Genomic DNA, 27,895 nt, shown 5'->3' with positions numbered 1-27,895 from the left:
TTATTAGCATTTACTGTTGAGCACTACCCCCATAGACTCTAAGTGTCTTGTGAACAGGGATCGCCTCTGTCAACTCTGTTGTACTCTCCCAAGAACGTAGATAGAGCTCTCCACACAGTAAGCATTCAATAGATATCATTGGTTGATTGATTGCAGAGCACTGTTCTAAGGGCTCAGGAGCACACTATGGTAAGTAGTTTTGATTCCTACCCTCAAGGAGCTGACAATCAGGCAGTGGAGAAGAATTTAAATAGCACCATCTCTGACTACTCCAATTCATCCCCTTTAGGAAATCCCCAGAAGCATCTCACAGAGGTCAAGCATCATGGGAATTTTCTGAGCTTGGAGGGCAAAGTTCCTCCTGTCTGGGATACTGATAAGCCACCCAGAGATTATAAGTCAAACTTCCCTCATATTGGAGAGAAGGGTTGATCTGTGGATTAGCTCTGACTTCCAAATGTTTTTAGCAAATTCTAAATGTGATTGTGAATTTAAAAGAGTGAGGATTTCAAGAAGGGAATTTCTGTAGTTCTTGAAATATTTGCCACTGATCCCACTAAGTAAATGGATGTTACAGTCTGTGCATGTTTTTGCTGGTCACTTTCGCTGTGGCTAATTCTTTATGATATTTTTTAAGAGCTTACTATGTGCCAAGCACTGTACTAAGCTTTGGGCTAGATACAAGCTAATCAGATTGGACACAGCCAATACCCTACATGGGGCTCACAGTCTTAATCCCCATTTTATGGATGAGGGAACTGAGACCCAGAGAAGTGAAGCGACTCGCCCAGGGTCACACACCAGACAAGTGGCAGAGCCGGGATAAGAACTCAGATCCTTCTTACTCCCTATCCCATGCTCTTTTCACTAGGTCACCCTGCTTCCAAGTCTTCCTCTATTACCATCAACGCTTGTTTTGTGATCATCAGAACACAGGATAAGCCCCGGCACTAAACTTTTGTAAATTTAAAGATGACCCACCACCTTGTTCTCTTCTCTGTTGATTTTAAAACCATTGTGAGCTGTTGCTCCATTAACCTAAAGGGAAATATAAATTTAGAAATGGAGTAAGTGTGACAGGGCTTCATCCCAAGCTTATAATGAGTGTGGCCTCCACCAGCCAGCGAATGACTGATCAGCGTACAGTCTGCCGATCCCAGTTCTGGATGGGTGATGGTTTGTGATGGTGCTTTTGAAGTCACAGGTCATCCGTAGAGCTGTCGATCTACTCTCCATCCACCTTGTTAACCGATTCATGGGGCACAGATAGAAAGCACTAGGAAGTGAATAATGACACAAAGATCACAAGTAGCCCAAGTGCTTAGCAGCATGGTGTAGTGGCTACAGCATGGGCCTCGGAGTCAGAAGGTTATGGATTCTGATTCCAGGTCCACCACATGTCTGCTGTGTAACCTTGGGCAAGTCACTTCACTTCTCTGTGCCTCAGTTATCTCTCCTGTAAAAAATGGGGATTAAGAGTATGAGCTCAATGTGAGACAGGGACTTGGTCCAACCTGGTTAAACTTATATCTACCCCAGCGCTTAGAACACTGCTTGATACACAGTAAGCACTAAACAAGTACCGTACTTATTATTATTATTGCTTGGCACAGTAATAATAATAATAATAATAATACTGGCATTTGTTAAGCACTTACTATGTGCAAAGCACTGTTCTAAGCGCTGGGGGGGATACAAGGTGATCAGGTTGTCCCACATGGGGCTCACAGTCTTAATCCCCATTTTACAGATGAGGGAACTGAGGCCCAGAGAAGTTAAGTGACTTGCCCAAAGTCACATAGCTGACAAGTGGCGGAGCTGGAATTAATAATAATGACGGTATTTGTTACGCACTTACTATCTGCAAAGCACTGTTCTAAGCATTGGGCACTGTTCTAAGCGCTGGGGTAGATTAGAACCCGTGACCTCTGGCTCCCAAGCCCGTGCTCTTTCCACTGAGCCACACTGCTTCTCTAAGCGGTTAACAAATACCATAATTATTATTATTATTATTGGTAGTGTTAGTATAGTGCTCTACACACAATGAGGGCTCAGTAAATACCATTGTCGTTGTGGGCAGGTAATGTGTCTGTTTATTGTTATATTATACTCTCCCAAGTGCTTCATAGAGTGCTTTGCACACAGTAAACTCTCAATAAATATGATTGAAAGAATGAACGAGTGACCGATTGATTAACAAATAGCACAATCAGTTCATTAAGGCCATCCATATTCTTGCTGCTTATCTCCACTGAGGGGGTCTTGCTGCCGTTCCCTCCTCAGAGCCGGTGCCAACAGCGAGACAGAGAGCGAAGCCGGAGATATCATGGACCAGCAGTTTGAGGAGATCGACAACAAACTGAACTCTGTGTCAGACCCCACTGGCTTTCTGAGAATGGTCAGCAGGAATAACCTTTTTAACAGGTGAGTGGGCAGATCCACTCCCTTGCCCGGTTCTAAATCAGTCTGCTTCCAGTGAGAATAACATGGAACCGCTCCTTGATATTTAGGAGTCTGTCACGCGACGACTCACCCATCATCTGCTTCTCTGACCCATTCCGCGAAGCACAGGGCACCCGGCTCCGGGTGAAGCTTCGGGGAAAATCGTCCCACCTGCCCTGCATGCAGTCTGTTTCTGTGCTGCTGGAGTGAGCACCAGAGTCCTCTGGATGAAGGCAGTGAGTCTTTAACATACCCAGAAATATCCCCCGGTGCGTGTCCCAACAGCAACTGCTGCCTTGACTAGCCTTTCAGCCAGTGTTTACTAACTCTGTCCCGAACCCTCCAAGGTGATCCTGGCTAGGCGAAAGAACAGTGATAGAACCGTCCTGATGCTTCAAGCCTCAATATCTGCTGTATAGGTCAGAGGGTTTGTTGAAGCTTCTGGTAGCATTTTCTTTCTCCATTATCCTCAGGGTGGCTTTCAGGGAGGGGTCCTTACTGATTTCAGAAGGAAAGTGAGTCTTGGGAACTTCCAAATGGAAGAACACCTCATTTCCTCATCCATCTGACCCTCCTCGCCTGGTTTTAGACTGTCAGGACCTCACACAGAGACGCCGCTCCACCCCCACAACTTATATAGTTGAAAGAACATATCGGTGCCAGGGAGGGAGTGAGGCAGGCAGCTGTCGCTCCATTTAGTGGTTTCCTAGCAACGGACAGGCAGCAGCATCTTCCTGGTCCTCACCCAAAGGCGCAGCTGATATTCTGTAGGGTCCCTGCCTCAGATGAAAGGGCTCGCTGGACTTTGGAGCAACAGGGTAGGGAAGGGATTTCCCCAGTGGAACAGGTAAGAGGAAGTGGGGAACGAGAGACCTCTCAGAGACAGAAGAGCAGAAGGGTGGTATTTGAGAGCTTTGATGCTTGGGAAATCTTTTTTTCCCCCTTTTATTTTGTAATACGCCTTTTCCTTTCATTGTTTTGCCGTCAGGGTGAGAAACGTTCATTCAGTCAAATTCATTCAGTCGTATTCATTGGGCTCTTACTGTGTGCAGAGTTTTGTACCAAGCGCTTGGGAGACTACTCTATAACAATAACAATAAATGAGCTCATATCCTAGAGGAGACAGACATTAATAGAAATAAGTAGATGAAAGATGTGGACATAAGTGCTGTGGGGCTGGGAAGGTGGATGAATAAACGGAGCCAGTCAAGGTGATGCAGATGGAAGTGGGAGAAGAGGAAAGGAGGGTTTAGTCAGGGAGGCCTACGTTCTCATGCAGGCCGACCTAGTTGAGACGCAAAACCCGATGTGTGGGTGGAGAGAGAGTCCAGGGGTTAAGATACTGGAACCTACAGCCCGATTAACAGGAAGCGGGAACTTTGATATTTTCTTTCCAACCTAGTGATCTCATTTCCACACTTGCCCTGACTGGTATTCCAGAGTCCTCAGAGCCAGTGCCCTGTGACTAGAAACAGAGCCATTTTTCGTTTCAATGATCTGAAGCTGTCCCCGGCCCAACTCCAGGGTCTGTGTAGGTTGGAAGAGCAGCAAGACAGAAGAAGGAACCTGAGAAGGCGGGCAGAGGCAGAAATGGCCCTGACAATATAGGTTCACCTAGCAGGGTTCACGCAGCTGCCTTGCTGAAATGATGTGATATTTCTAAACAATTGAGTGCATAAGGTCAAGATACTGCAGCCAGCCACTATTTCAGCCAGGAAAATAAACATTTACCCTGGGTCTAAAACAATTGAGAGGGGGCCCAAAGACTAGGAGGCAGGTGGGAGGCCCCCATTCTCTGCCTCTGTCCTATTCCTTCATTTTCTAGGAAATGGGTTTTTGTGGGGAAGTGTGGGTATGCCAGCTGCAGTGATTTGGAGAGCAGTGGGACATGAAGATATGAAGGGGATGTGGCCAGTGTGAGTAGAACTGGACTATATTGATGATTTGGAATCACCTTGTAGGTGAGGGGTCCAAAATGCGTTTCTAGGAAGGGAAAATTAAAGGAAAAATTAGGGTTGTTAAATGGAACTCCCCTTACCATTAGGTTGGATATCAGAGAGCAACCAGTACCCTGGTTTTCTAAGCATCCCATGGCCACTATCAAAGAGTCAACACTGGCTCCTAATGACCACTGTAGATATGGACCGCAGTAAATAGGAAGGATTACTCTGTAGTCATAGCGATGATGAACTGAAGTTACTGGAGTCCTGGAGGGGTCATGTCAGGGTATGGTCCACGAAGGCTTCTTCATCTGGGGATTTGATTTTGTTCGTTGTCCCCTAAAATGTATCAGGAGATGTGTTAGTGCCAGTGTAATGGGGAAGACTGACAGAAGGCATTTGGCAGTGGTATTTCTGAGTAAATATCAGAATTCACTCCATCAGTCAATGGTATTTACTGAGTTCTTACTGTATACAGAGCACTTTACTAAGCACTTGGGAAAATTCAATACACTGGAGTTGTTAGACACGATCTGTGCCCTTAAGGAGCTCATAGTCTCCAGGGAATTGACCTTGAGCCCACCTGGCTCCTTAAGTGATACCTGAGGCCAACCAAAAGTTCCCTCTTTAACCAGCACCTGCAGACTTAGGACAGGGTAGTCCCTCTAATAATAATAATAATGATGATGATATTTGTTAAGCACTTACTGTGTGCCAGGCACTGTTCTAAAGCACTTGGAAAGATAAAAGGAAATCAGGTTGGACGCAGTCCCTGCCCCACATGGGGTTCATGTACTTAATCCCCATTTTACAGATGAGAAGAAGTGAAGTGACTTTGTTAAGGGTCACACAGCAAACAGGTGGCGGAGGTGGGCTTAGAATGCTTGACCTTCTGGCTTCCAGGCCCATGCTCTCTCCACTACACCATGTTGCTTCTCTAGACTGTAGGCTCTTTATGTGCAGCAGATGTGTCTGTTTATTGTGATATACTCTCCCAAGCACTTAGTTTGGTGCTCGGCACACAGTAAGCTCTCAGTAAATACAGCTGACTGACTTGAGGGGTGAAAATCAGAAAAAAAATATCATGTTTTTGATAAAATCAAAGATTCTGGGAGAAAGGGGATTGAATGTTGTTTCCTCTTTCCCTCTCCATTACACAGTTACACACACAGACACACATACACACACACACACACACCGCCAAACCCCAAATTGTGGTTTTCAATTCAGAACCATTCCCAAGCATGAACAAGCCCCACACCTCATGCTGACTTCTCGGGACCAGCTGCCCAGAGCTGCCTGTCATTCCACCACCGCCCCCCACCTCCCCCTCTCCCGCATGGAGTTACTTGTTTCCATATTGCTGAACAGGCGGGAGAGTCTGTGTGAGGGACTGCGGGGGCTGCGTTAGATCCCAGAAGCAAGTGGAGAAGCCAGGGACACAGGTCGGCGGACCCTATCAGCTTCCCCATCCGAAACCACATTCCCCTTTTCATGGTCTGGGCCTCACAGGGATCCCGGCGTAGTCAGTTTGCATACAGCCACCCACAGCAAAGGGCAAGATCGATCCAACCACAGAGCAGAAAATAACACAGCCCAGAGGTTCCCAGAGAGCATGCAAGCACCAGGCCTTTCCGGGGTGATCTCTGCCAAATCCCTTTATGGAGAGGGCTGTGAGCTCTTTGATTGCCCCAGCACAGCGCCCAGAATCTCAGGCAAGGAACACGAGGCTATGCGCCAGACTGTGTGCAGAGTTGGAATAGGTCCTCTTCCAAAGAAAATCATAGTATGAGCAGGGCATTGAGGGAAGAAAGGTACCCTCGTCTTCCAGACTCTCTGGGAGTGGATTCCTTGGCACTGTCAGTAAAGCCTCAGTTTGTAAATAAGGGATAAACAGTCCTGTAGCCTATTTGAAAAAAGGTTTAAAAAGGAGTTTTTGACAGTGTCCTTCTGCAGGAGATTAAGACACTATATGGTTATGGTGGAGTGGGTGGGATCTTTCATTCATCATCATCATCAATCGTATTTATTGAGCGCTTACTGTGTGCAGAGCACTGTACTAAGCGCTTGGGAAGTACAAGTTGGCAACATATAGAGACAGTCCCTACCCAACAGTGGGCTCACAGTCTAATAGGGGAAGACAGAGAACACAACCAAACATACTAACAAAATAAAATAAATAGAATAGATATGTACAAGTAAAATAAATAAATAAATAGAGTAACATATGTGTACAAACATATATACATATATACAGGTGCTGTGGGGAAGGGAAGGAGGTAAGATGGGGGGGATGGAGAGGGGGACGAGGGGGGAGAGGAAGGAAGGGGCTCAGTCTGGGAAGGCCTCCTGGAAGAGGTGAGCTCTCAGTAGGGCCTTGAAGGGAGGAAGAGAGCTAGCTTGGCGGATGGGCAGAGGGAGGGCATTCCAGGCCCGGGGGATGACGTGGGCCGGGGGTCGATGGCGGGACAGGCGAGAACGAGGTACGGGGAGGAGATTAGTGGCAGAGGAGCGGAGGGTGCGGGGTGGGCTGTAGAAGGAGAGAAGGGAGGTGAGGTAGGAGGGGGCGAGGTGATGGACAGCCTTGTAGCCCAGGGTGAGGAGTTTCTGCCTGATGCGCAGATTGATTGGTAGCCACTGGAGATTTTTGAAGAGGGGAGTAACATGCCCAGAGCGTTTCTGGATAAAGACAATCCGGGCAGCAGCATGAAGTATGGATTGAAGTGGGGAGAGACACGAGGATGGGAGATCAGAGAGAAGGCTGATGCAGTAGTCCAGACAGGATAGGATGAGAGCTTGAACGAGAAGGGTAGCGGTGTGGTTGGAGAGGAAAGGGTGGATCTTGGCAATGTATTATTCATTGTTTTATCGGGTTATCATTATTACTATTATTATTGTATTTGCTAAGTGCTTACTATGTGTCAAGCACTATCCTAAGAACTGGGCTAGAAACAAGTTAATCTGGTCGGACACAATCCCTGTTTCCGATGGGGCTCACAGTCCTCAGTATGGGGGAGAACAGGCATTGAATCCTCATTTTACAGATGAAGAAACTGAGGACAGAGAAGTTAGGTGGCTTGCCCAAGATCACACAGTTCATTCATTCATTCATTCATTCAATCGTATTTATTGAGCACTTACTGTGTGCAGAGCACTGTACTAAGCACTTGGGAAGTACAAGTTGGCAACATATAGAGACGGTCCCTACCCAACAGCGGGCTCACAGTTTTGAAGGACAGTTGGGATTAGAACCTAGAATCCTGTGACACCCAGGCACATGCTCTTTCTACTAAGCCATACTACTCTTCATTAACTCACAAGGGTATCAGATATTAAGTCAGTCAGTCAGTCGTATTTATTGAGCACTTACATTGTGCAGAGCACAGTACTAAGCTCTTAGGGGAGTACAATACAATAAACAGATGCATTCCCAAGCTATTTGAGCTACTGCATTACCTGTCTGTGGGGAAAAAAAACAGATTGTTGCCCAATTTTGCCGTACTGTGCCCACAGTAGTTATTCAATAAATATTGTTGACTGATTGATTGATTGACAAGAAACCTTTGCCCAGCAAAGGAAACATGCCATTAGACTATAACCATCCAGTGTTAACAGCCCCATTTTTCTGTATGCTGTAGGGGAAATGGGGCTCAATGAAGTCACTTAACTTCTCTGTGCCTCAGTTACCTCATCTGTAAAATGGGAATTAATCAATCAATCAATTGTATTTATTGAGCGCTTACTGTGGGCAGAGCACTGTACTAAGCGCTTGGGAAGTACAAGTTGGCAGCATAATTAAAACTGTTAGCCCCACATGGGACAACCTGATCACCTTGTATCCACCCCAGCGCTTAGAACAGTGCTTGGCACATAGTAAGCACTTAACAAATGCCATCATTATTACTATTATTAAGTTGTTTTGAGGTAGTTAAGTAGAGTGTGCAAAGGTGAGGTTTTTCAAACAAACCATTCTTCTTAAATCGCATTTATCAAGCACTTCCTGTGTGTAAAACACTGTAGTAAGCGCTTGGGAGAGTACAATACAACAACAAACAGAACCATTCCTCCGCATCTCTAGCCTCCACTCCCGAGTGCCATCTCCCAATTCAGTCATTAATTCATTCATTCAGTCATCTTTATTGAGCACTTCCTGTGTGCCTAGCACTGTACTTAGTGCTTGGAAGAGTACAGTATAACATTCATTCATTCAATCGTATTTATTGAGCGTTTACTGTGTGCAGAGCACTGTACTAAGTGCTTGGGAAGTACAAGTTGGCAACATATAGAGACGGTCCCTACCCAACAACGGGCTTGCAGACACATTCCCTCCCCACGGCAAGCAATTATCCCCGCATGCAAAGGACACAGGCAAATCTATCCTATCCAAGCTAATTCATGTATCTATTCAGGTGTATTTATTGAGCACTTATTTTGTGCAGAGCACTGTTCTAAGCGATGGGAGAGTATGATGTAACAATAAACAGACACATTCCCTCCCCACAGCGAGCTTACAGTCTGGGGGTCAGGGGGATCATTCTGACCCTTACTCTTCCCTCCTACAGTTGCACATGGCCCTCTTATGCTGCACCCTCAGCAAAAGGTGCCAAGACATCTCAGTGCCACCAAGCGTACACGAGGCCCACCAATGCTCATTTTAGGAGCCGACCGTTGGAGGTGAAGCTTGTGAGCAGGCAATGTGCTTGTTATATTGTTATGTTGTGTTCTCCCAAGTGCTTAGTCCAGTGTTCCGCACTCAGGAAGCACTCAATAAATCCGATTGATTGATGGATTGATGAAGGCAGGTCGGCTGATGGCTGAACCCTAATTCCTTCCACCAACTAGCTGGTTAACGTCGGAGCGATGAAAGCCAAGTGCCACCTCCTGGAAATGAGAGAGTGCAGCACCAAACCATCCACCTCCGTCAGGGAAAAACCCTCCGATGGAGAATTAATAAGGGGCCAGGGTGGTCTCTTTGGGCCAGATATCCCAGGATCTTTCTGGAAACCTGGAGGACCCTTCTGGGTAGCGGCAGCTGCCTCTTCCAGGAAGGATCACCCCCTTTTCCATTCAGAGGGGATGTGAGGCCCAAAGAAAGGCCCCTTAGAAATCCAACAAATAAACAAATTGAATAAATCCGATCGCACAGTTTAAGCAGCACTTATCCAAACCACTCTCTCTCCCAGCGAGATGGATGCACTCAGCTGCCGAAATGGAGCTGTGGAGAAGCCAGATGTGAGCACAGGACTGCATAATGAGAAATTCCTCCTGCGAACCCCCATTCACACCTGTCAACCACCGCGAGCCTTCTGCAGGCGACATTAGGCGTCATGTGTGAATGGAACCTCTTCCATTTATCCAGTGCTTTGATTCCCTAAGTCCTTGGCACTGAGCCCAATTAACAAGGAGGGCACTTATCAGCTGTGCCAATTGTCAGCAGCAAAGGGAAGGGATCAGTGGATATGCTTGTTCACCCTGCAGCTGACACATAACACGTGTTGCATGAAAGGAACGGCTCAAAACCTATAGAGAGGTGGAAGGCACCCACCACTCTCTATGTGCTGCACTTAATGAGAGGATTTGTTCAGCCCTTACTATGTGCCTAACACTGTATCAAGCGCTGAGGTAGATAGAGGATAATCAGGTTGGATACAGCTTCCGCCCACAGGGGGCTCACAGTCTAAGTGACTGTGGAACTGAACTTGACTCGATCGACTGATTTTTCCTTTAGAAACCTGCATCACTTTGATTTGGAAAGAAAGCACCTATTGCAGTAGAGAAACAGCATGGCCTAGTGGATAGAGCCTGGGCCTGGAAGTCAGAAGGACCTGGGTTCTAATCCTGGCTCCACCACTTGTTTGCTGTGTGACTTGGGGATTAAGACTCAGCGCTTTGTGGGACAGGGACTGTGACCAATCCAATTATATTGTATCTACCCCAGCACTTTGAACAGTGTCTGACACATAGTAAGCACTTTAACAAATGCCACCATTATTATTATTATTATTGTTATTATTGCTTAGAGCTAGAGGCATGTATGCAAGTGCTTAATGTTGAAATTAAAGTAACTCCATGAGCTAATACTAGAATTCTGCACTATAAGGAATGAGGGAATCGAGGCAACTTTCCAAAGTCAGTTATGGCAAACCAAAGCATCCTGTTTTTTTCACACCTGAAAAAGACCTGGAACTATATTCATATGTATTATTATTGCTTAGAGCTAGAGGCATGTATGCAAGTGCTTAATGTTGAAATTAAAGTAACTCCGTGAGATTATACTAGAATTCTGCACCAAGAGGTAAGAGGGAATCGAGGCAACTTTCCAAAATCAGTTATGGCAAGCCAAAGCGTCCAGTTCTTTTCACACCTGAAAAAGACCTGGAACTATATTCATATGTAAGCAGTAGGTACTCAGTAAGTCAATCAGTTAGGGGTATTTATTGAGTGCTCACGTTGTGCAGAGCACTGTATTGAGCCTTTGGAAGAGCACAGTGCAGTTGAGTTAGTACACATGATCCCTTGCCACCAGGAGTTTACAGTCTAGAGGGGAGAGTGCTGTCTACAATCAAGAAATACTGTGGGTGGGTTGCCATCACCAGCCTTTCTTAAACATGTACATTGTGCAAAGATGTAGTAAGCACTGGTTATGTGGTGGACAAAAGGGATGGATAGATAGAGAGAGGAAAAGGCAGCAGTTAGGTGAATCAGAAAAATTGTTAAAATTAAACGATTGAAAAATTCTAACAGTGTAAAATATTATTATTGTTGTTTAGTTGTACTTAGCTCTCCTCTCAAGCCTGGAGTAAACACAAGATAATGCATTCAGATAAAGTCCCTGTCTTAGACAGGGCTCACAATTCTTTTTTTCTTTTGACAGGCCCATAGAAAAATAAGAATAAATTACAAAGAACAATAAATAACAAGGAATAAAAAAGTTAATTAAAATGCAATCAAATTCAGAACATTAAAATAATAAGAGTGTAATGACTCCTTACTTTTTATGCCATTAAATTGTAAACTCCTCCACTAAATTGAAAGCTTCTGGAGGTCAGGGATCCTGTCTTCTAACTCTGCTGTACTCCCCCAAGTGCTTAGTTCAGTGTTCCAAACCCAGTAGGTACTTAATAAATATGATTAATTGATTATTGATTTGGGATAGTCCAATCCAGCCAAACAGTCCTGAGAGAAAAGGTGGCATCAAACAATCGATCAGGAGGGTCAGAGCACCGAACTAAGCTCTTGGGAGAATACAGCAGCAACAAAAGACACCTTACCCCCCCCTCAAGGAGCTTGCAGTCATCTGGAAACAGGCAAATACTATTACTTACAAATAATTGGGGTCAGAGGAGGACTGAGCATACAGTTGCAAGTAGCAGGAGTATGGCAAAATGAAATAGCTAAATAAGTGAATAATAATAATAATGATGATATTGGTGGTATTTGTTAAGTGCTTACCATGTGCCAGACACTGTTCTAAGTGCTGGGGTAGATACAGGCTAATTGGGTTGGACACAGTCCCTGCTCCACATAGGATTCACAGTCTTAATCCAGTGACTTGCCCAAAGTGACACAGCAGATAGGAGGCAGAATTTGGATTAGAACCTAGGCCCTTCTGACTCCCAGGTGCGGGATTTTTCCATTAGGCCACTCAGCTTCTTTACTACCCTCTAGGCTCTGAGCTCATTGTGGGCAGGAATGTATTTAACAACTCTGAGTATTGTAGTCTTCTGGGGGCTTAATAAAGTGCTCTGTGGACATTAAGCACTGTGGGCTAGTGGAAAGAGCACTGGCCTGGGCGTCAGAGGATTTGGGTATTAATCCCGGTTCTGCCACTTGTCTGCCGTGTAACCTTGGGCAAGTCATTTCACTTCTCTGTGCCTCAGTTCCCTCATGTGTAAAATGCAAACCCTATGTGGGACAGGGACTCAGTCTAACCCAATTAGCTTTTATCTACCCCAGTGCTTAGTACAGTATACTAAATATACTGTATATAAGTATATATATATATATAAGTATACAGTATACTTACACATAGCATTTAACAAATGCCATAAGAAAGTAAGCACTCAAGAAATACCATTGATGGTGATGATAACAACACACATAGATCATTATATGCCACCAATCTAAATACTGATCTACATATTAGAACTGAGGAGAGTGAAGCCTTGTTGGAAGAGCACAGGACTGGGTGTCAGGAGACCTGAGTTCTAAGCTGCGCTCTGCTGGCTTGCCTGCTGGCTGACCTTGGGCAAGTCACTTAATTTCTGTAAGCCTTTATTTTATCATCTGTGAAATGGGTAAAGATAACCATTCTCCCTGCCTCTTAGACTGTGAGCCCCTTGTGGGACAGGGACTTGTTCAGTCTGATTTGCTTGTCTCTCCCCATTGGTTAGCATGTAGTAAGTTCCTAATAAATTCCATCCTCCCAGTGGATGTAAATACCTAAATGGTATCACTGACGTTTAGGTTGATGCGACTTGGGTTAGTGGAAAATACTTCATTCATTCAATTGTATTTACTGAGCACTTACTGTGTACATAGCACTATACTATACTCTTGGGAGAGTACAATATAAAATAAACAAACACATTCCCTGCTCACAACGAGCTTACAGGCTAGAGTGGGAGACAGGCATTAATATAAATAAATGAATTATAGATATGGGCATAAGGGCTGTGGGGATGGGAGAAGGGATGAATAAAGGGAGCCAGTCAGGGCTACACAGAAGGGAGTAGGAGAAGAGGAAAGGAAGGGTTAGTTAGGGGAGGCCTCTTGGAGGAGATGTGCCTTCAGTAAGACTTTGAAGGTGGGGAGAGTCACTGTCTGTCAGATTTGAGGAGGGAGGGCTCTCCTTGCCAGAGGCAGGATGTGGGCGAGGGGTCGGTGGCGAGACAGACAAGATCAGTGTGCAGTGAGAAGGTTAGCATTAGAGGAGCAAAGTGTGTGGGCAGGGTTGTAGTATGAGAGTAGTGAGGTGAGGTGGGAGGGGGCAAGGTGATTGAGTGCTTTAAAGCCAATGGTGAGCAGTTTTTTTACTTAGGGAAGGCTTCCTGGAGGAGGTGCCATATCAGGAGAGCTTGAATCAATCCATCAGTCAATGGTATTTATAAATTACTGTGTGCTGAGCACAACACTAAACATTTGGGAGAGTACAACACAACAGAGTGGGTAGGCGTGTTTCCTGCCCACAAGGAGCAGATGGTCTAGAGGAGAAGCCCCGGACGTTGTGAAGAACTGTGATTGAGCAGACCAGAGGGGGAGAGGGAGTTTCAGAGGGGGAGAACAGCATAAGCAAAAGGACCGAGATGAGGGAGTGGAGAGCAAGGTATGGTAAGAAGGTAACCGTGGGAAGAGCTATGAATGGGAACTGGGGAATAGGGAAGTAGTGTGGTCTAGTGGATAGAGACTGCGCCTGGGAGTCAGAAGGATCTGGGTTCTGATTCCGGATCCGCCACTCGCTGGCTGGGTGAACTTGGATGACTTACTTCATTTCTCTGGGTCTCAGTTACCTCATCTGCGAAATGGGGATTAAGACTATAAGCCCCATGTTGGACATGAACATGTCCAACCTGATTAGCCTGTATCAACCCCAAAGCTTAGTACAGTATCTGGCATAGTAGTGCTTGAGTACCATAATAATAATGGTGTATATATAATCTGTAGAGAGAAATTGCTGGTGAAGAGTTTTTCACCAAAAAGACAGAACTGTCCACCTATCCTGCTTTTGCTCTACTGGTAATGTTGAAAGGGACAGACATTTTATCTTTTGACTCCAATTTGGCCATCTATTATTGATAACAAAAATAATAACAATAATAGTGGTATTTGCTAACTGCGTACTGTGTGCCAAGCATTGTACTAAGCACTGAGGAAGATAATCAGGCTGGACACAGACAGTCCCTGTCCCACATGGGGACCACAGGCTAAGGTGGAGGAAAGCAGGTATTTTATCCCCATTTTACAGATGAGGAATCTGGGGCTTAGAGAAGTTAAGTGACTTGTCCAAGGACACACAACAGGCAAGTGGCTGAGTCTGGATTAGAATCCAGGTCCCCCGACTCCTAGGCCCAGGCTCTTTTCACTAGGCCATGCTGCTTCTCTGAGGATTCACATGGGGAATGTAGAACAGATTACCCTCTGTAGGATGAGAGCCCTCTAAGTGCTTTCTCTAGGCAAAAGGACACGGTGGTAGCCAGCTGGCTACCTGTCTTTTGAAGGGACTAGGGAAGAGGTGAGGAAAAAGGAAGCAGAAGAGGCCAGGGAGGAGCCTAATGGGCTAGCTGGACCAGAAGAAAAAAATAATCCTTGTTCCTCTCTCAATCCCCTCCCCCAGTCCGACTTGTTGCTGTCAGCAGACCTTGTTTCTGGTAGTGTCATTGCAGGTGTGGTGAATTGTGGACCACAGGCTAGGGTTCTGTTAACACCTCAGAGAAAGAGGGGATTTTAAGGACAGAAATTAACTCCAGTCATCTCTCTCTCTCACCTTGGTGCCTGAGGATTTCTTCATCCCAGGCTTGTTATCTCAGCCACCACCATACCAAGAAATCAATACTTGATTTCTACCTGAACAGAGGGGAAGAAGCTACAGTTTCAGTACAGAGTGACTAATTGAAACAGTGGGGAATTTCCCTAGAAAGCCAGAAGGAAAATCACATTTAGGCTGCTTGCAAAGACCACTTTACAGTAAACAACGTGAATTCTTTCTAATAATGGATGAAGTAAAAATGGTTGGGCTGGGGATGACGGAAGCTTTTTTAAAAAAATTAAATTCCACTCATAACATTTAGTGACTTTGTTTATATGCAGTGAAAGGGGAGAGAGAGAGAAGTGTTTTTTATGTTTAAAGACAATGCTCCTGATGAAGTCTTTTCCATGTTTTTAGGTGTAGCTAAGAAGATCTATGGATGACTAATAATCCACTTTACTTTGTATATCTGTAAAGATAAGCCTTTGGTGTGCTGTTTCATTTAAGAATGAATAACTGTGATATCTGTTAAGCGCTCGCTGCATGCCAAGAACCATATTAAGCACTGGGATAGTTTTCACATAAGCATTTTGGACACAGTCCCTCTCCTACACAGGGTACACTGTCTAAGGGGTAGGGGGAACAGGTATATAATCCCCATTTTACAGAGGAGGAAACTGGGGTAAAGAGAAGTTAAGTGACTTGCTCAGTGTCCTAGAGTAGGTAAATGGCAAAGCAGGGATGAGAAACCAGGTCTCCTGACTCCCAGTCCCAAGCTCTTTCCACTTGGCCATGCTTCTTGTTTTTGGAGAGCAGAGCACTATTTACAGTATATACTGTTTGACCCCCAACCTGTGGTGAGGGTGTGGGTTGGTCTTCATAGGGGACAAAAATACAGACTGTTTAACTGACTTTACTGTCAGATAATAATAATAATGATAGCATTTATTAAGCGCTTACTATGTGCAAAGCACTGTTCTAAGCACTGGGGAGTTTACAAGGTGATCAGGTTGTCACACGGGGGTCTCACAGTCTTAATCCCCATTTTCTAGATGAGGTAACTGAGGCCCAGAGAAGTTAAGTGACTTGCCCAAAGTCACACAGCTGGCAATTAGCGGAGTCAGGATTTGAACCCACGACCTCTGACTCCAAAGCCCGTGCTCTTTCCACTGAACCATTTTGCTCAGATGCCGCGGGTCAGATGCAGGGACCCGTCTTCCAGTGTTCTTTGTGTGCAAATGTGCTGTTAGATGATAAGCGCTGCAGCTCAGGCAATGCTTGTCCTACCCGCCTGCTGGGCTCTGAAAACAATTTAGACATCGTCTCTCCAAGGGGACGGGCCCTTTGCAGTGCATTGCGGGGGGGATGGGATGACCCAGAGGTCATCACTTCAGGTATCCCTGGGCTTCAGTGTCAATCAAATAATGGCACTCCGGTCTCTTGGAATTAGCCATTTCCCAAATGAAGGCCTGCAACTGCGCCGTCATAACCGATCCCGACTGGCATCTTTAAGTCCTCGAGGCCCTCAGCTTGGCCACTGGCTCCATTTCGGAAATCGGCCTTCGGTTGAGCACTGAAGATTGGATCCAGAAGGTCGGATGGACAAATCATAAAATAAAATCAACTTGGCAAGTCGGGGACTTTCTTGGGTTCGCTGGGTCAGGAGCAAGGAACAGAGTGCCAGTGGCAGCTGATTTTTCTCAGGCAGGCCTCAAGGATTTCCCCTTAATTGAATCGCAAGTTTGACTTCCCCCGCTAGTGGATGCTGGTAAGTGTGACATGCAGGACTTTGTCGAGTGGCCTGGAAGATGTGCAGGGAATAGTAGGGCAGTACCTGAATTGGAGCAATCAGAAGTGACTGTCAGAAATCAGCAGCTGCTTAATCCCTGCTCTGAGGTCAGAGTTGTTTGCCTTTGGGGGTGCAAGGGAAACATAAAATTGACCTTTGAGCTCCCCCCAGAATTCTTAAGTGAATTATAAGGTTTCATGGCACTGAGTCCGAGTGTCAGGGGCCAACATTTGCTTTGGAGAAGCAGCATGAGCTAGTGGAAAGCCCCTAGGCCTGGTATTTGGGAGCCCTAGATTCTCATCTTGGATCTGCCACTTGCCTGCTCTGTGACCTTGGGCAAGTCAGTTAACTTCTCCATACCTCAGCGTCCTCATCAGTAAATGGAGTTACAATCCCTGTTCTCTCTCCCCCTTAAACTGTGAACCCCATGCAGGATAGGGTTAGCAGCTGAACTGGTTGTATCTGCCCCAGTACTCAGCACAATACTTGGCACATCAATCAATCAATCAGCTGTATTTATTATTATTAATATTGTTGGTATTTGTTAAGCATTTACTATGTGCCAAGCACTGTTCTAAGCACTGGCGGGGATACAAGGTAATCAAGGTTGTCCCACGTGGGGCTCACACAATCCCCATTTTACAGGTGAGGGAACTGAGGCACAGAGAAGTTAAGCAACTTGCCCAAAGTCACCCAGCAGACAAGTGGCAGAGCTAGGATTAGAACCCATGACCTCTGACTCCCAAGCCCGTGCTCTTTCCACTAAGCCATGTATTAAGTGCTTAGTGTGTGCAGAGCACTGTTCTAGCACTTAGAAGAGTACAGTGCAACAGAGTTGGCGGACACAGTCCTTGTTCACAAGGAGTTTAGAGTCTAGAGCATACATAGAAAGCACTTAAACAAATACCCCATTTATTATTATTTTTATTATTATTATCTAAAATAGCAACATATTATTATCTAATCTGTCCTTAGGTACTAAGAGTTGAGTTGACATCTACTTTCTTTGCCTTATCTGTATGTCAACTGCTGCTACTTCTTTGCCAGCCCTCAGCCTCACTGCCACACAAAATGTAAATAAATCCTTGGAATAGCACTCTGGGACTTCGTTCATTGATTCAGTCATATTAATTGAGCACTTACTGTGTGCAGAGAACTGTACCAAATGCTTGGAAAGTACAATTCAGTAACAGAGAGAGACAATCTGTGCCCACATCGGGTTTACTTGTTTACATCTCCACAGCAATTATTCCCATATCCATAATTTATTTATTTATATTAATGTCTGTCTCGTTCTGAGCGGGGAATGTGTCTGTTATATTGTCTTCTCCCAAGTGCTCTGCACACAGTAAGTGCACAATAAATATGATTGATTGATTGATGAGGTAGAGGGGAATTGACCAATTGATTGATTGGTTTGATGAGGAAGAGGGGAACCAGATAGTGGCTAGAGCATGGGCCTGGGGGTCAGAAGGAGCTGGGTTCTGAATCTGTCTCTGCCACTTGTCTGCTATGTGACCTGGGGAAAGTCACTTCACTTCTTTGTGCCTCAGTTCCCTCATCTGTAAAATGGGGATTAATGTGGGACATAGACTGTTGTGCAATGTGTTTATCTTGTGTCTACCCCAGTGCTTAGTAAAGTGCCTGGCCCCAAGTAAGCACTTAACAAATGCCATTTAAAAAAAAAAAATGTAAGTGGTTCTCTGCAGCTGATCAGCGCTGTGGTCTCGGTCGGTGTTCACTGCACTTTGGAAAATTACCTTCCCAGATACAGAATGGGGAAATCAAGGCAGGGGCAGGAAAGACTTTGTGTGTCAGTCGGACCCGAACAGGCTGCCCAACGCTGAAGCCTGTTTTTTCTGACCTCTGGAAAGCCAGAGGGGATTTTTTGGCTTCCAACTACAAGTCTGGCGCTGTTGACGTGCGATGAAACCCTCGTTTCCCTCTCTCCACAGGAGCTGCCAGAGCATGACGAGTTTGTTCAGTAACACCGTGTCGCCTCTTAAGGATGGAACATCGTCCCTTTCTCGACGACAGAACTCCTTCACCAAACCCCCGCTGCGTGCTCTCTATGACCTCCTCATAGCGCCCATGGAAGGGGTAAGTGCCTTGCTAAAGGAAGGTGGCTCTCTGAGGATTCTGGCAGAAGAGATGGGAAACATTCTATTTAGGTCAACACAGAGCCTCCTATCAACATCCACTGTACCCACCAAATCCTGGTTCTGATTTGGTGGCATTTGCTAAAATATTGGATTAGCATGCCATAATGGAAAGAGCATGGGCCAGGGAATCAGAAGGACCTGCGTTCTAATCCTGGCTCTGCCACATGACTGCCATGTGACCTTGGGCAAGTCCCTTAACTTCTCTGTGCCTCAGTTCCCTCATCTATAAAATGGGGATTAAGACTGTGAGCCCCATGTGGGACAGGGACTGCCTCCGACCTGATTAATAAAATGGGGATTAAAAGTGTGAGCCCCGCGTGGGACAACCTGATTACCCTGTATCTACCCCAGTGCTTGGCACCTAGTAAGCGCTTACCAAATACCATAATAATAATGATAATAATAATTAACTTGTATCTACCCTATCGCTTAGGACACTGCTTGGCACATAGTAAGCACTTAAAGAATACAATAAAAAAAATTGAAGCTTCTCTGGGCATATGCCTATCGCGGCAGAGACTTGGATAGTAGCATGGCCTTGTGGAAAGAGCATGGGCCTCAGAATCAGAGGACCTGAGTTCTAATCCTGGCTCTGCCACTTCTCTGCTGTGTGACCTTGGACAAGTCATTTCACTTCTGTGTACCTTAGTTACCTCATCTGTAAAATGGGGATTAAGACTATGAGTCCCATATGGGACATGAATTGTGTCCAACCGTGTATCTCACCAGTGCTCAGTTCAGTGCCTGGCACATAGTAAGTGCTTAACAAATACCATAAAAAAAATAAACCAAAGAGAACACAGCCCACCGGATGGCAGTGATCACCCCCAGTCCCCTGCTCTGATGCAGGCTATCTTTCAGTCTTTCCTTCTGTCCTCCCTGTTTCTATGCGCCCCTTTTCAGTTCACCACCCCTCAGCTGTGGTTGGAGTTTGAATTTTAATGAGAGGCTCCAAAGATTGGAACTGTCTGACAGTTTCTGTTCTGAGTGCTTGGAAAAGTACAGTACAGTAGAGGTGGTAGACATGTTCCCACAAGGGTATTAGGGTTAGGGAACTCACCCCAGGCCCACAGTACTTAGGTAAATCTATCAATCAATTGTATATATGAACTGCTTGTTATATGCAGAACACTATACTAAGTGCTTGGAAGAGTCCAACAGAATTAGCAGACAAGCAAATACTTATATTCCGTTATTTGCCCCATCCGTAATCAGCCTCCTCCTATGGACTCAGAGCTCCTTGTGGAAGGTGTTTGCATACACCACCTCTCTTGTACTGTACTTTCCCAGAACTTCAATACGCAATAAGCGCTTAATAAATGCCATTGATGGAGCTGGTTGATTGAAGGAGCCTATGGTCTGTGTGTCAAATTCTGGAGGTCCGGGCCGGTTAGAAACGTACCGAGGCTTCCTCAGCAGAAACCGCTGGAATGTTTCAGGGGATTACAGCCCTCCCTCATGCCAACTAGGGGCATTTGGGAATAGAGTTTATGACTGAACTCCAACTCCCACCGCTGTTATTTGGTTTCCCCAGGGCCGCGGCCTTTAAATTCGTGGCCACTAGAGGGCGCAACTGCACCGTCCTCCTGAGCCATTGAAAGAAGCCAGTGGCTGGCTCTGCTTCTTATTCTGTTAGACAATTTTTCCTTCCTTCCTCTCAGTGGAAATATTGAAGGCAAAAGTCCAAGATTATAAATCACAGACACATCAAGACTAAAGTGATTAGCCTTTTTCTGCGGGGTTTACAATTATTCGAACAGCTGCCTTTGCGGGGCAACGGCGGTGTGGCCGAAGGACTTGGGTCGAACAATATGTAAAGTGGGAGAGAGTAATAGTTTACCTCAGGGCAGCATTACCCCACGGTTTGATTTAATTTTTGCTTAAGGGAGAACTTCAGTCTTGGCCGCTTCTCTGAGACATGCTGTCCTTTGCTGTCAGGAGGAAAACGGCACTTCTGTTTATCTCTAAGAAGGGCACAGTATAGACTTGCACATCAGCCATCAGAAAAAATTAAATCAATGGGAAAAAATGCCACATTAGGAATGTTACCAAGTGTTTTGTCCGCTTGAAAGGAGTTGAGTTACCACTGCTGTTGGCCTCGCTGATTAAAACCTACCACAGCTGCATGAAGAAAAGTAACGTATGCCTCAGTCATTGCCTGGAATTCAAATTAGTCATTCAGTGATTACCCTCAGAATTTTGACCCTCATTAGAGTTTTGGCTGTAGTTTGACATGTTTGTTTGGACACTGTGGCTCCCTCCCTCCTGCCTGGAATTCTTCCCCCTTCTCATCTAGGAGACCACTGCTTTCCCCATCTTCAAAGCCCTTCACATCTCCTCCAGGAGGCCTTCCCTGATTAGTCTCTCATTCCCCCCATCCTGTTCCTCCCTCCCCCCCACGCCGACTACCACTCCAGAACTCAGGTATTCAGTCCCCTCTACCCTTCAGTCTTTTGCCCCTAGCACTCCTGCACATATTGGCAAACTCTGTTGCTTCCTCCTACTCGTACTTTATTTTAAACAATCAAGCTTATTCAATCAACTTTATCTCTTAAATGCTGTGTGCAGAGCACTATACAGTTTGCTTCCCCTGCTAGATTGCAAGCTCTTTGACAGCAGGACTGTCTGCTAATTCTAATATGCTCTTACTAAAGACGTTGGGAGTACCTCACCCCAACAGTTTCACTGAGAGAAGTAGTGTGGTTTAGTGGAAAGAGCATGGTCTTGGGAATCAGAGAACATGGGTTCTAATCCCAGCTCTGCCACTTGTCTACTGTGTGACCTTGGGCAAGTCACTTTACTTTTCTGTGCCCCAGTTAGCCCATCAGAAAAATGGGGTTTAAGACTGTGAGCCCCACGTGGGACAACCTGATTACCTTGTATCTACCCCAGAATTTAGAACAGTGCTTGGCACATAGTAAGCGCTTAACAAATACCATAATTATTATTATAAAGGACTTCCCTTAGGTTGTAAGCTGCATGAGGGCAAACATCGATCCTATTTACTCTATTGTACTTTCCCAAGCGTTTAGTATAGTTCTCTGCATACAGTTAAGGCTCAGTAAATGCCACTGATTGATTAATTGTTTGTACTAGAGCTAGCTTGCCTGTCCTACATTTGTGGTTTCAATTAATTAACTGAAGCATTTACCCCTTGGTGTTTATTAAACACCAGCTGTATGCAGAACACCAAACGAGTCTTAGGAGAATATAGTAAAAGTAGAAGATAGTGTCCCTGCCATGGAGGAGTTTAGAATCTAATGGGGGTGGCAGACAGTCATCAGTCAGTCAGTCAGTCATATTTTTGAGTACTTACTGTGTGCAGAGCACTGTACTAAGCACTTGGGAGAGTATGATATAACAATAAACAGACACAAGCCCACAGTGAGCTTACAGTCTAGTGGGGTAGACAGACACTAATAAAAATAAATAAATGACAGATATGTACATAAATGCTGTGGTGCTGGGAGGGAGAATGAATAAAGGGAGTGAGTCAGGGTGAAGCAGAAGGGAGTTGAAGAAAAGGAAAAGAGGGTTTAGTCAGGGAGGACCATCAACTATATTCACAGTGAAAAGAAGAAGCAAAACAGAGTCAAGTGGTCACTGCAAAAGCAAGCAAAAATATCACCAAGTAAATAGAATAAAAAAAACAGATGTGTATGTGAGTGCTAAGGGAGGCTGGTGGGATGACTAGACCATAAGCTCTCTGTGGACAGGGTGATGTCTTCCTACTGTGCTCTCCCAAGGGCTTAGTAGAGTGCTCTACATACAGTAAATGCTCAATAAATACCACTGATTGATTGATAAACAGTGAATTTTTAAATGCTTTCAGTTGGTTCCCTTATCAGTGCTAAAAAAAGGACTGATAATGGGGTTTTCACTTGATTCTAGAACTACTTGAAATGGCAGAGGCCCTTCATTGTGCAATGAGTTTCACTAGGCTAATTCCCTATTCCCCCATAGCAGATGTAATAGCAGAAATGACTTTACATCCCAAGACTTTATAGAACCGTATCATTAATAACATCACTACATTGCTGATTCATATTCAACTGGTGATCGACTTTGACCCCCCCAGCTCTTTTTCTTCAGTACTTGGCTCTAGCCAGTTGTCCCCCACCTCCTGTGGCCGGTGGTGTTCTTTGATCCCTACAGATCCAGTGTTATACTCTTCTTAACTGAATATCACCCTGTTTTCATTGCTGCGCTTTTCTCATGTGCCAGGCCATTTAGAATTTAATTCCCAAAGCTAAAACTGTTAGCCACCCTGCCCAGTTGAACAGGCCTGGAAACCAAATGAGCACGGGTTCAGTTTTTTTCATCCAGCTCATTAATAAAGGAATCAAACTGCCCCAACCAGCATCCCAATGCCAGTTTCCTTGTGCTCTCAAATTAGACTGTAGAGTTTGACTTCCTGTGTTCATACGGTGCCAGGCCTCAGATTTCAGAGAGAAGAACAAGGTAGCTTGGCACAGAAGCAGAAAAAACTCACCAGGCTGCCTGATTGTTTTTTCTTTTTTCTGATTGAGACATCTGTAGCAGTGTTTAACTGAGGACTAATGCCATCCAAGGACAGCAAGCATTTTCCAAAGTGATTAGCACGAGGAAAAATGAAGGTGATTACTGGCAAGCTGTCTGTCTAACACAGAAACTGCTGGTGAGGGTTCTTAAAATAATTGTGATATTTCCCAAGAGATAAACAGCTTGTCAATGGTGTTCTCAACTGGGTCAGGCGTGCTGAGTGGTTTGCTTTTAGTCCTTCTTGAGGTTTAGTTGGGCTCTGGTCCAGTGCTGAGTCCTATCACTCTGATTTTATTCAGGAGTTACCTAGCTTTGGCTAATTTGTTTAGTTTAAATTCAGTCGCAATTTTATTATTTCCTCCAAAGTCCCGTGTCTTGAAATTCTGTTACCTGAGCATATGCTGGGATATCTGCCCACTATGAGCTTGCACTTTACTATTTAAAAAATGTGAAAGTCAGGTACAGCTGAGAAACCCTTCACCTTCCAGATTCTTCGTCAGGCACAAAGATGTTGACTAAGAGAACTTAGGTCTTTGTAAGGTGGCTGGAATCATGCCCACTTTGTCAGTTTTCATCTGGGGTGTCCTCTGTTTCTGGTGCAGTGGGGTTCATTGGCAGAGTCGAGGAGACCACCTATGGAGGTGTCATATGGAGGGACATGGATAAGGAAAAAGCCCTGATGACACCTTTGCAAGGGGCAGTGGCATGGTGGACAGGGCCCAGATCTGGGCATGAGCACATTGGCTCCCAATCCCTGGCAAGAGCCAAGGATTTCTGCCCCCCCAAGCACAGGAATATTTCAAGCCCATTCCTCCTCCTGCCCTCACATCCCAGCACTTAGAACAGTGTTTGGCCCATAGGAAGTGCTTAACAAGTACCATAATTATTATTTATCTGTGGTGGGGTGCTGAAGATGGTGGGGGGGGGGGGGGGGAGCAGAGGTGCAGAACGGTCCCCAGTCGAGAATTCAGGGTAGAATGATAATAATAATTATGGTATTATGGTATATGTGCCAGGCACTGTACTAAGTGCTGGATTAGATACAAGCAAATCAGTTGGACACAGTCCCTGTCCCATGTGGGGCTCACAGCCTCAATCCCAATTTTACAGATGAGGTAACCGAGGCACAGAGAAGTGAAGTGACTTGCACAAGGTCACACAGCTGACAAATGACAGAGCCGGGATTAGATCCCGTGACCTTCTGGCTCCCAGGCCCGGGCTCTATCCATTAGGCCGAGCTGCTTCTCTGAACTGGTTCCAGGACTGAGAAGTGACGCTGACTGAAAACGTCATAATGGGCAGACAGACCGTTAGCATCACTGAAACAAGCCAGACGAACCCATGTCAAGTTCGCTTCGGAGGGTGCCCTTCTTCAGACCCCAGAGGCCTGTGGTCAGCCAAGCTAGCCAGGGCCACTTCTTGATACAGACCAGGGTTTCTCAAGGTGTAATTGTCGGCTTGTTATGGGAGAAAGAGGACTTTGATCTGCCACCTTGCTTCCATCGCTATGCGTAGACACATTCACTTCCAGTAGGGGCGGCTCCCTTCAACTTTCCCCTCCCACAGGATGTTCTTGTCAGTCAGTCAATCAATCAGTCAGTGGTATTTACTGATCTCTTCCTGTTTGCAAATCCATCCATCCATGGTGTTTACTGAGCAGTTACCATGTGCAGAGCACTGTACTAAGCCTTTGGGAGAGTACAATACAGCAGAGTTTGTACATTCCCGGCACACAGGTGATTATCACAAGGCTCCCTCAGCTCAGGACAAGCTACTTCAAGCCTATCAGTCAGTCAGTTGAGTACTTACTGTGCACATAGCATTATACTAAGCACATGGGAATATACAACAGAGGTGGTAGCCCCGATCCCTGCTCACAAGGAGCTTAGGGTCTACAGAAGAAGACAGGCATTCAGATAAATTGCAGATAGGGGAAATGTACGTAAGTGCTGTGGGACTGACGTCTGTAATCTGGTTCCTGAGCTCTTTCTGGAAAGATGTGCCATTAAGCTTTGGGACCTCTGGATTGTAAGATCTACTTGGACTGTGTCTGTTTATTGTTGAATTGTACTCTCCCAAGTGCTTAGTACAGTGCTCTGCATGCAGTAAATGCTCAATAAGTATGATTGACTTGAGAGACCGAGGTTGGGTTTGTAGTTCAGAGTCCCCAAAGTGACTTTCTGCCTGGATATTTCCCTCGATGGATTTCAAAGAATTATGCAGATCCAAATCCTGATCGGAGAGGAAATCATTTCACCCAAGAGGAATAGGGGAATGGATCTGCTCAGACCCAGTTCACCTTTCAAAAGTGGAGCATCATTTAGAGCAACAAAGAGCGGAACAGACCACTTCTAAGCTATTATCCATGGTTCGCAGTGCTATGCGTCCTAAAGGAGTTTTCAGAGTCAGGCTTGGACAGCAGCCACAGTAGAAAGAAAATATGGAGGCTTGAAGACCTGCTGCTTGGAATCTCATCCTGGCTGCAGCTCAGAGTCTGGAATTAGCACAGGATAGATGGGCAGTGGATATAAGGCCCAGAATCCCCTTCCAGTTGCGGGCAGCTCATCACTGTGGTCTTGTTTGACCTTTCACACAAGGGATCCAGCCATCAGAAGTATTTATTGAGCACCTACTTCAAGCCGAACACTGTAGTAAGCCCGTGAACAAGTACAATAGACAAAGGAGACACAATCCCCGCCCACCAGGAGTGTATGATCGAACAGTAAGGGATGGCTGGAGCGGCTGTTTTCCGGTCACCGGGGCTGACGGGATCACCATCTCCTTCACTCCAAACAGCACTTCCCAGGGAGAAGCAGAAGCCTTTGAATGGGCTGAGGGACTTGGAGGGAGGCGGAGTACCGCTTTCCCAACCCTCGTCCCCAAACCCCCTTCCCTCCTGGTCTCACGTGAGCGCATTCGTTTGGTTTCAACCCTTTCTCGAAAATGGATCTTGCAGGCACATGAAATGCAAATCAGCTGCTAATCTCTTTATTTGTGTTTCTCTCCTACGGAGTGAGCTTGAAAAAATATGAAACCCTAGGGGTTTTCCATACGAACTGGAAATTCTACTAGGCATATGTCACTTCGGTTTAGATAGTCTCATTAGGGTGCCTTCAGCGTGGCTCCTAGAGCCATAAGTCAAGTGAAATATATTAAAAAAAAAATGTTTCTGGAGACAACAACTTCCCTGGTGGGAAGCTACCACTTGTCAACTCAGTCTTCACTAAGAAAGTGACGTGGAACCGTGGCGGGTATATTTAGCTGCAGAGCACGTTGCCTGGTGGACTGCCGTCTGTTGGCTGAGGGAGAGCTCCCTCAAGGAGTCGTCGGTGCTTGTAAACAATATGTCAAAATGGAGCAGACATTTTCCTCAGGAAAGACTCCCGAGGCAGCCGAGTGTCAGAGCGACTGACCCTGGCTTTCTCTCCCTTATCCAGGAGCACTGTGATCTAAAGAGCTGCAAGGAGAAAATAACCAGAGACCAGTGACCATTTTCCACCTCCTTTTAGAAGAAAATCTCCTTTTTGGGGTCCTTCTCTGCCCCCATACACACACCCACACACACACACAGTTTGAAGTGAAAACCAGCATTTGAAAGCCTTGTTGCTTTGTTCATTCATTCATTCATTCAATCGTATTTATTGAGCACTTACTGTGTGCAGAGCACTGTACTAAGCGCTTGGGAAGTACAAGTTGGCAACATATAGAGACAGTCCCTACCCAGCAGCAGGCTCACAGTCTAGAAGGGGGAGACAGACAAAAAACAAAACAAAACATATTAACAAAATAAAATAAATAGAATAGTAAATATGTACAAGTAAAATAAATAGAGTAACAAATGTGTACAAACATATATACAGGTGCTGTGGGGAGGGGAAGGAGGTAGGGCATGGGGGATGGGGAGGGGGAGGAGGGGGAGAGGAAGAAGGGGGCTCAGTCTGGGAAGGCCTCCTGGAGGAGGTGAGCTCTCAGTAGGGCTTTGAAGGGAGGAAGAGAGCTAGCTTGGCAGATGTTCAGAGGGAGGGCATTCCAGGCCAGGGGTAGGATGTGGGCCGGGGGTCGAAGGCGGGACAGGCGAGCATGAGGCACAGTGAGGAGGTTAGCGGCAGAGGAGCAGAGGGTGCAGGCTGGGCTGTAGAAGGAAAGAAGGGAGGTGAGGTAGGAGGGGACAAGGTGATGGAGAGCCTTGAAGCCGAGAGTGAGGAGTTTTTGCCTGATGCATAGGTTGATTGGTAGCCACTGGAGATTTTTGAGGAGGGGAGTAACATGCCCAGAGCGTTTCTATTAAGGCCGTATCACTTTCTCCCCTATGGGTTTGCTCCTGTTTGATTCTCTCTACCCATGAGAAGTGGCCATTTACCACCATTGTATTCATTTCTGTATGTCAAATCCTTTGTCTTAATGGTGACTTTGTGTATAACCCACTTATACGGTTATTGCTATTTTCCCTATATTGATATTTTTACTGTATCCATACTGGCAAACTGCTCTCGAGAAATTCTCGGTCTTCAAAGAGCCAAGACAGCAGGAGGATTTCCTTAGAGTTCCTTCATTTTTTCTTCTGGGCTTTTCCAAA

The 27,895-nt window shown here is 45.6% G+C and overlaps 1 protein-coding gene across 1 annotated transcript in view; it reads left to right on the top strand.

The window, feature by feature from the left end:
• TTC28 (tetratricopeptide repeat domain 28) overlaps positions 1–27,895 on the top strand; it is a 478,850-nt gene that overhangs the window by 421,698 nt on the left and 29,257 nt on the right. Inside the window, exons 13-14 of the mRNA XM_038763228.1 lie at positions 2,284–2,424; positions 18,592–18,736. Of these exons, the coding sequence (XP_038619156.1) occupies positions 2,284–2,424; positions 18,592–18,736 (286 nt within the window). The remainder of the gene's footprint in view (positions 1–2,283; positions 2,425–18,591; positions 18,737–27,895) is intronic.

The sequence above is a fragment of the Tachyglossus aculeatus genome, chromosome 21 (genome assembly GCF_015852505.1).
Source record: "Tachyglossus aculeatus isolate mTacAcu1 chromosome 21, mTacAcu1.pri, whole genome shotgun sequence".
Lineage (NCBI taxonomy): Eukaryota > Metazoa > Chordata > Mammalia > Monotremata > Tachyglossidae > Tachyglossus > Tachyglossus aculeatus.
The sequence above is the reverse complement of the archived record's forward strand: the minus strand, read 5'-3'. Positions and strand labels throughout refer to the sequence as shown.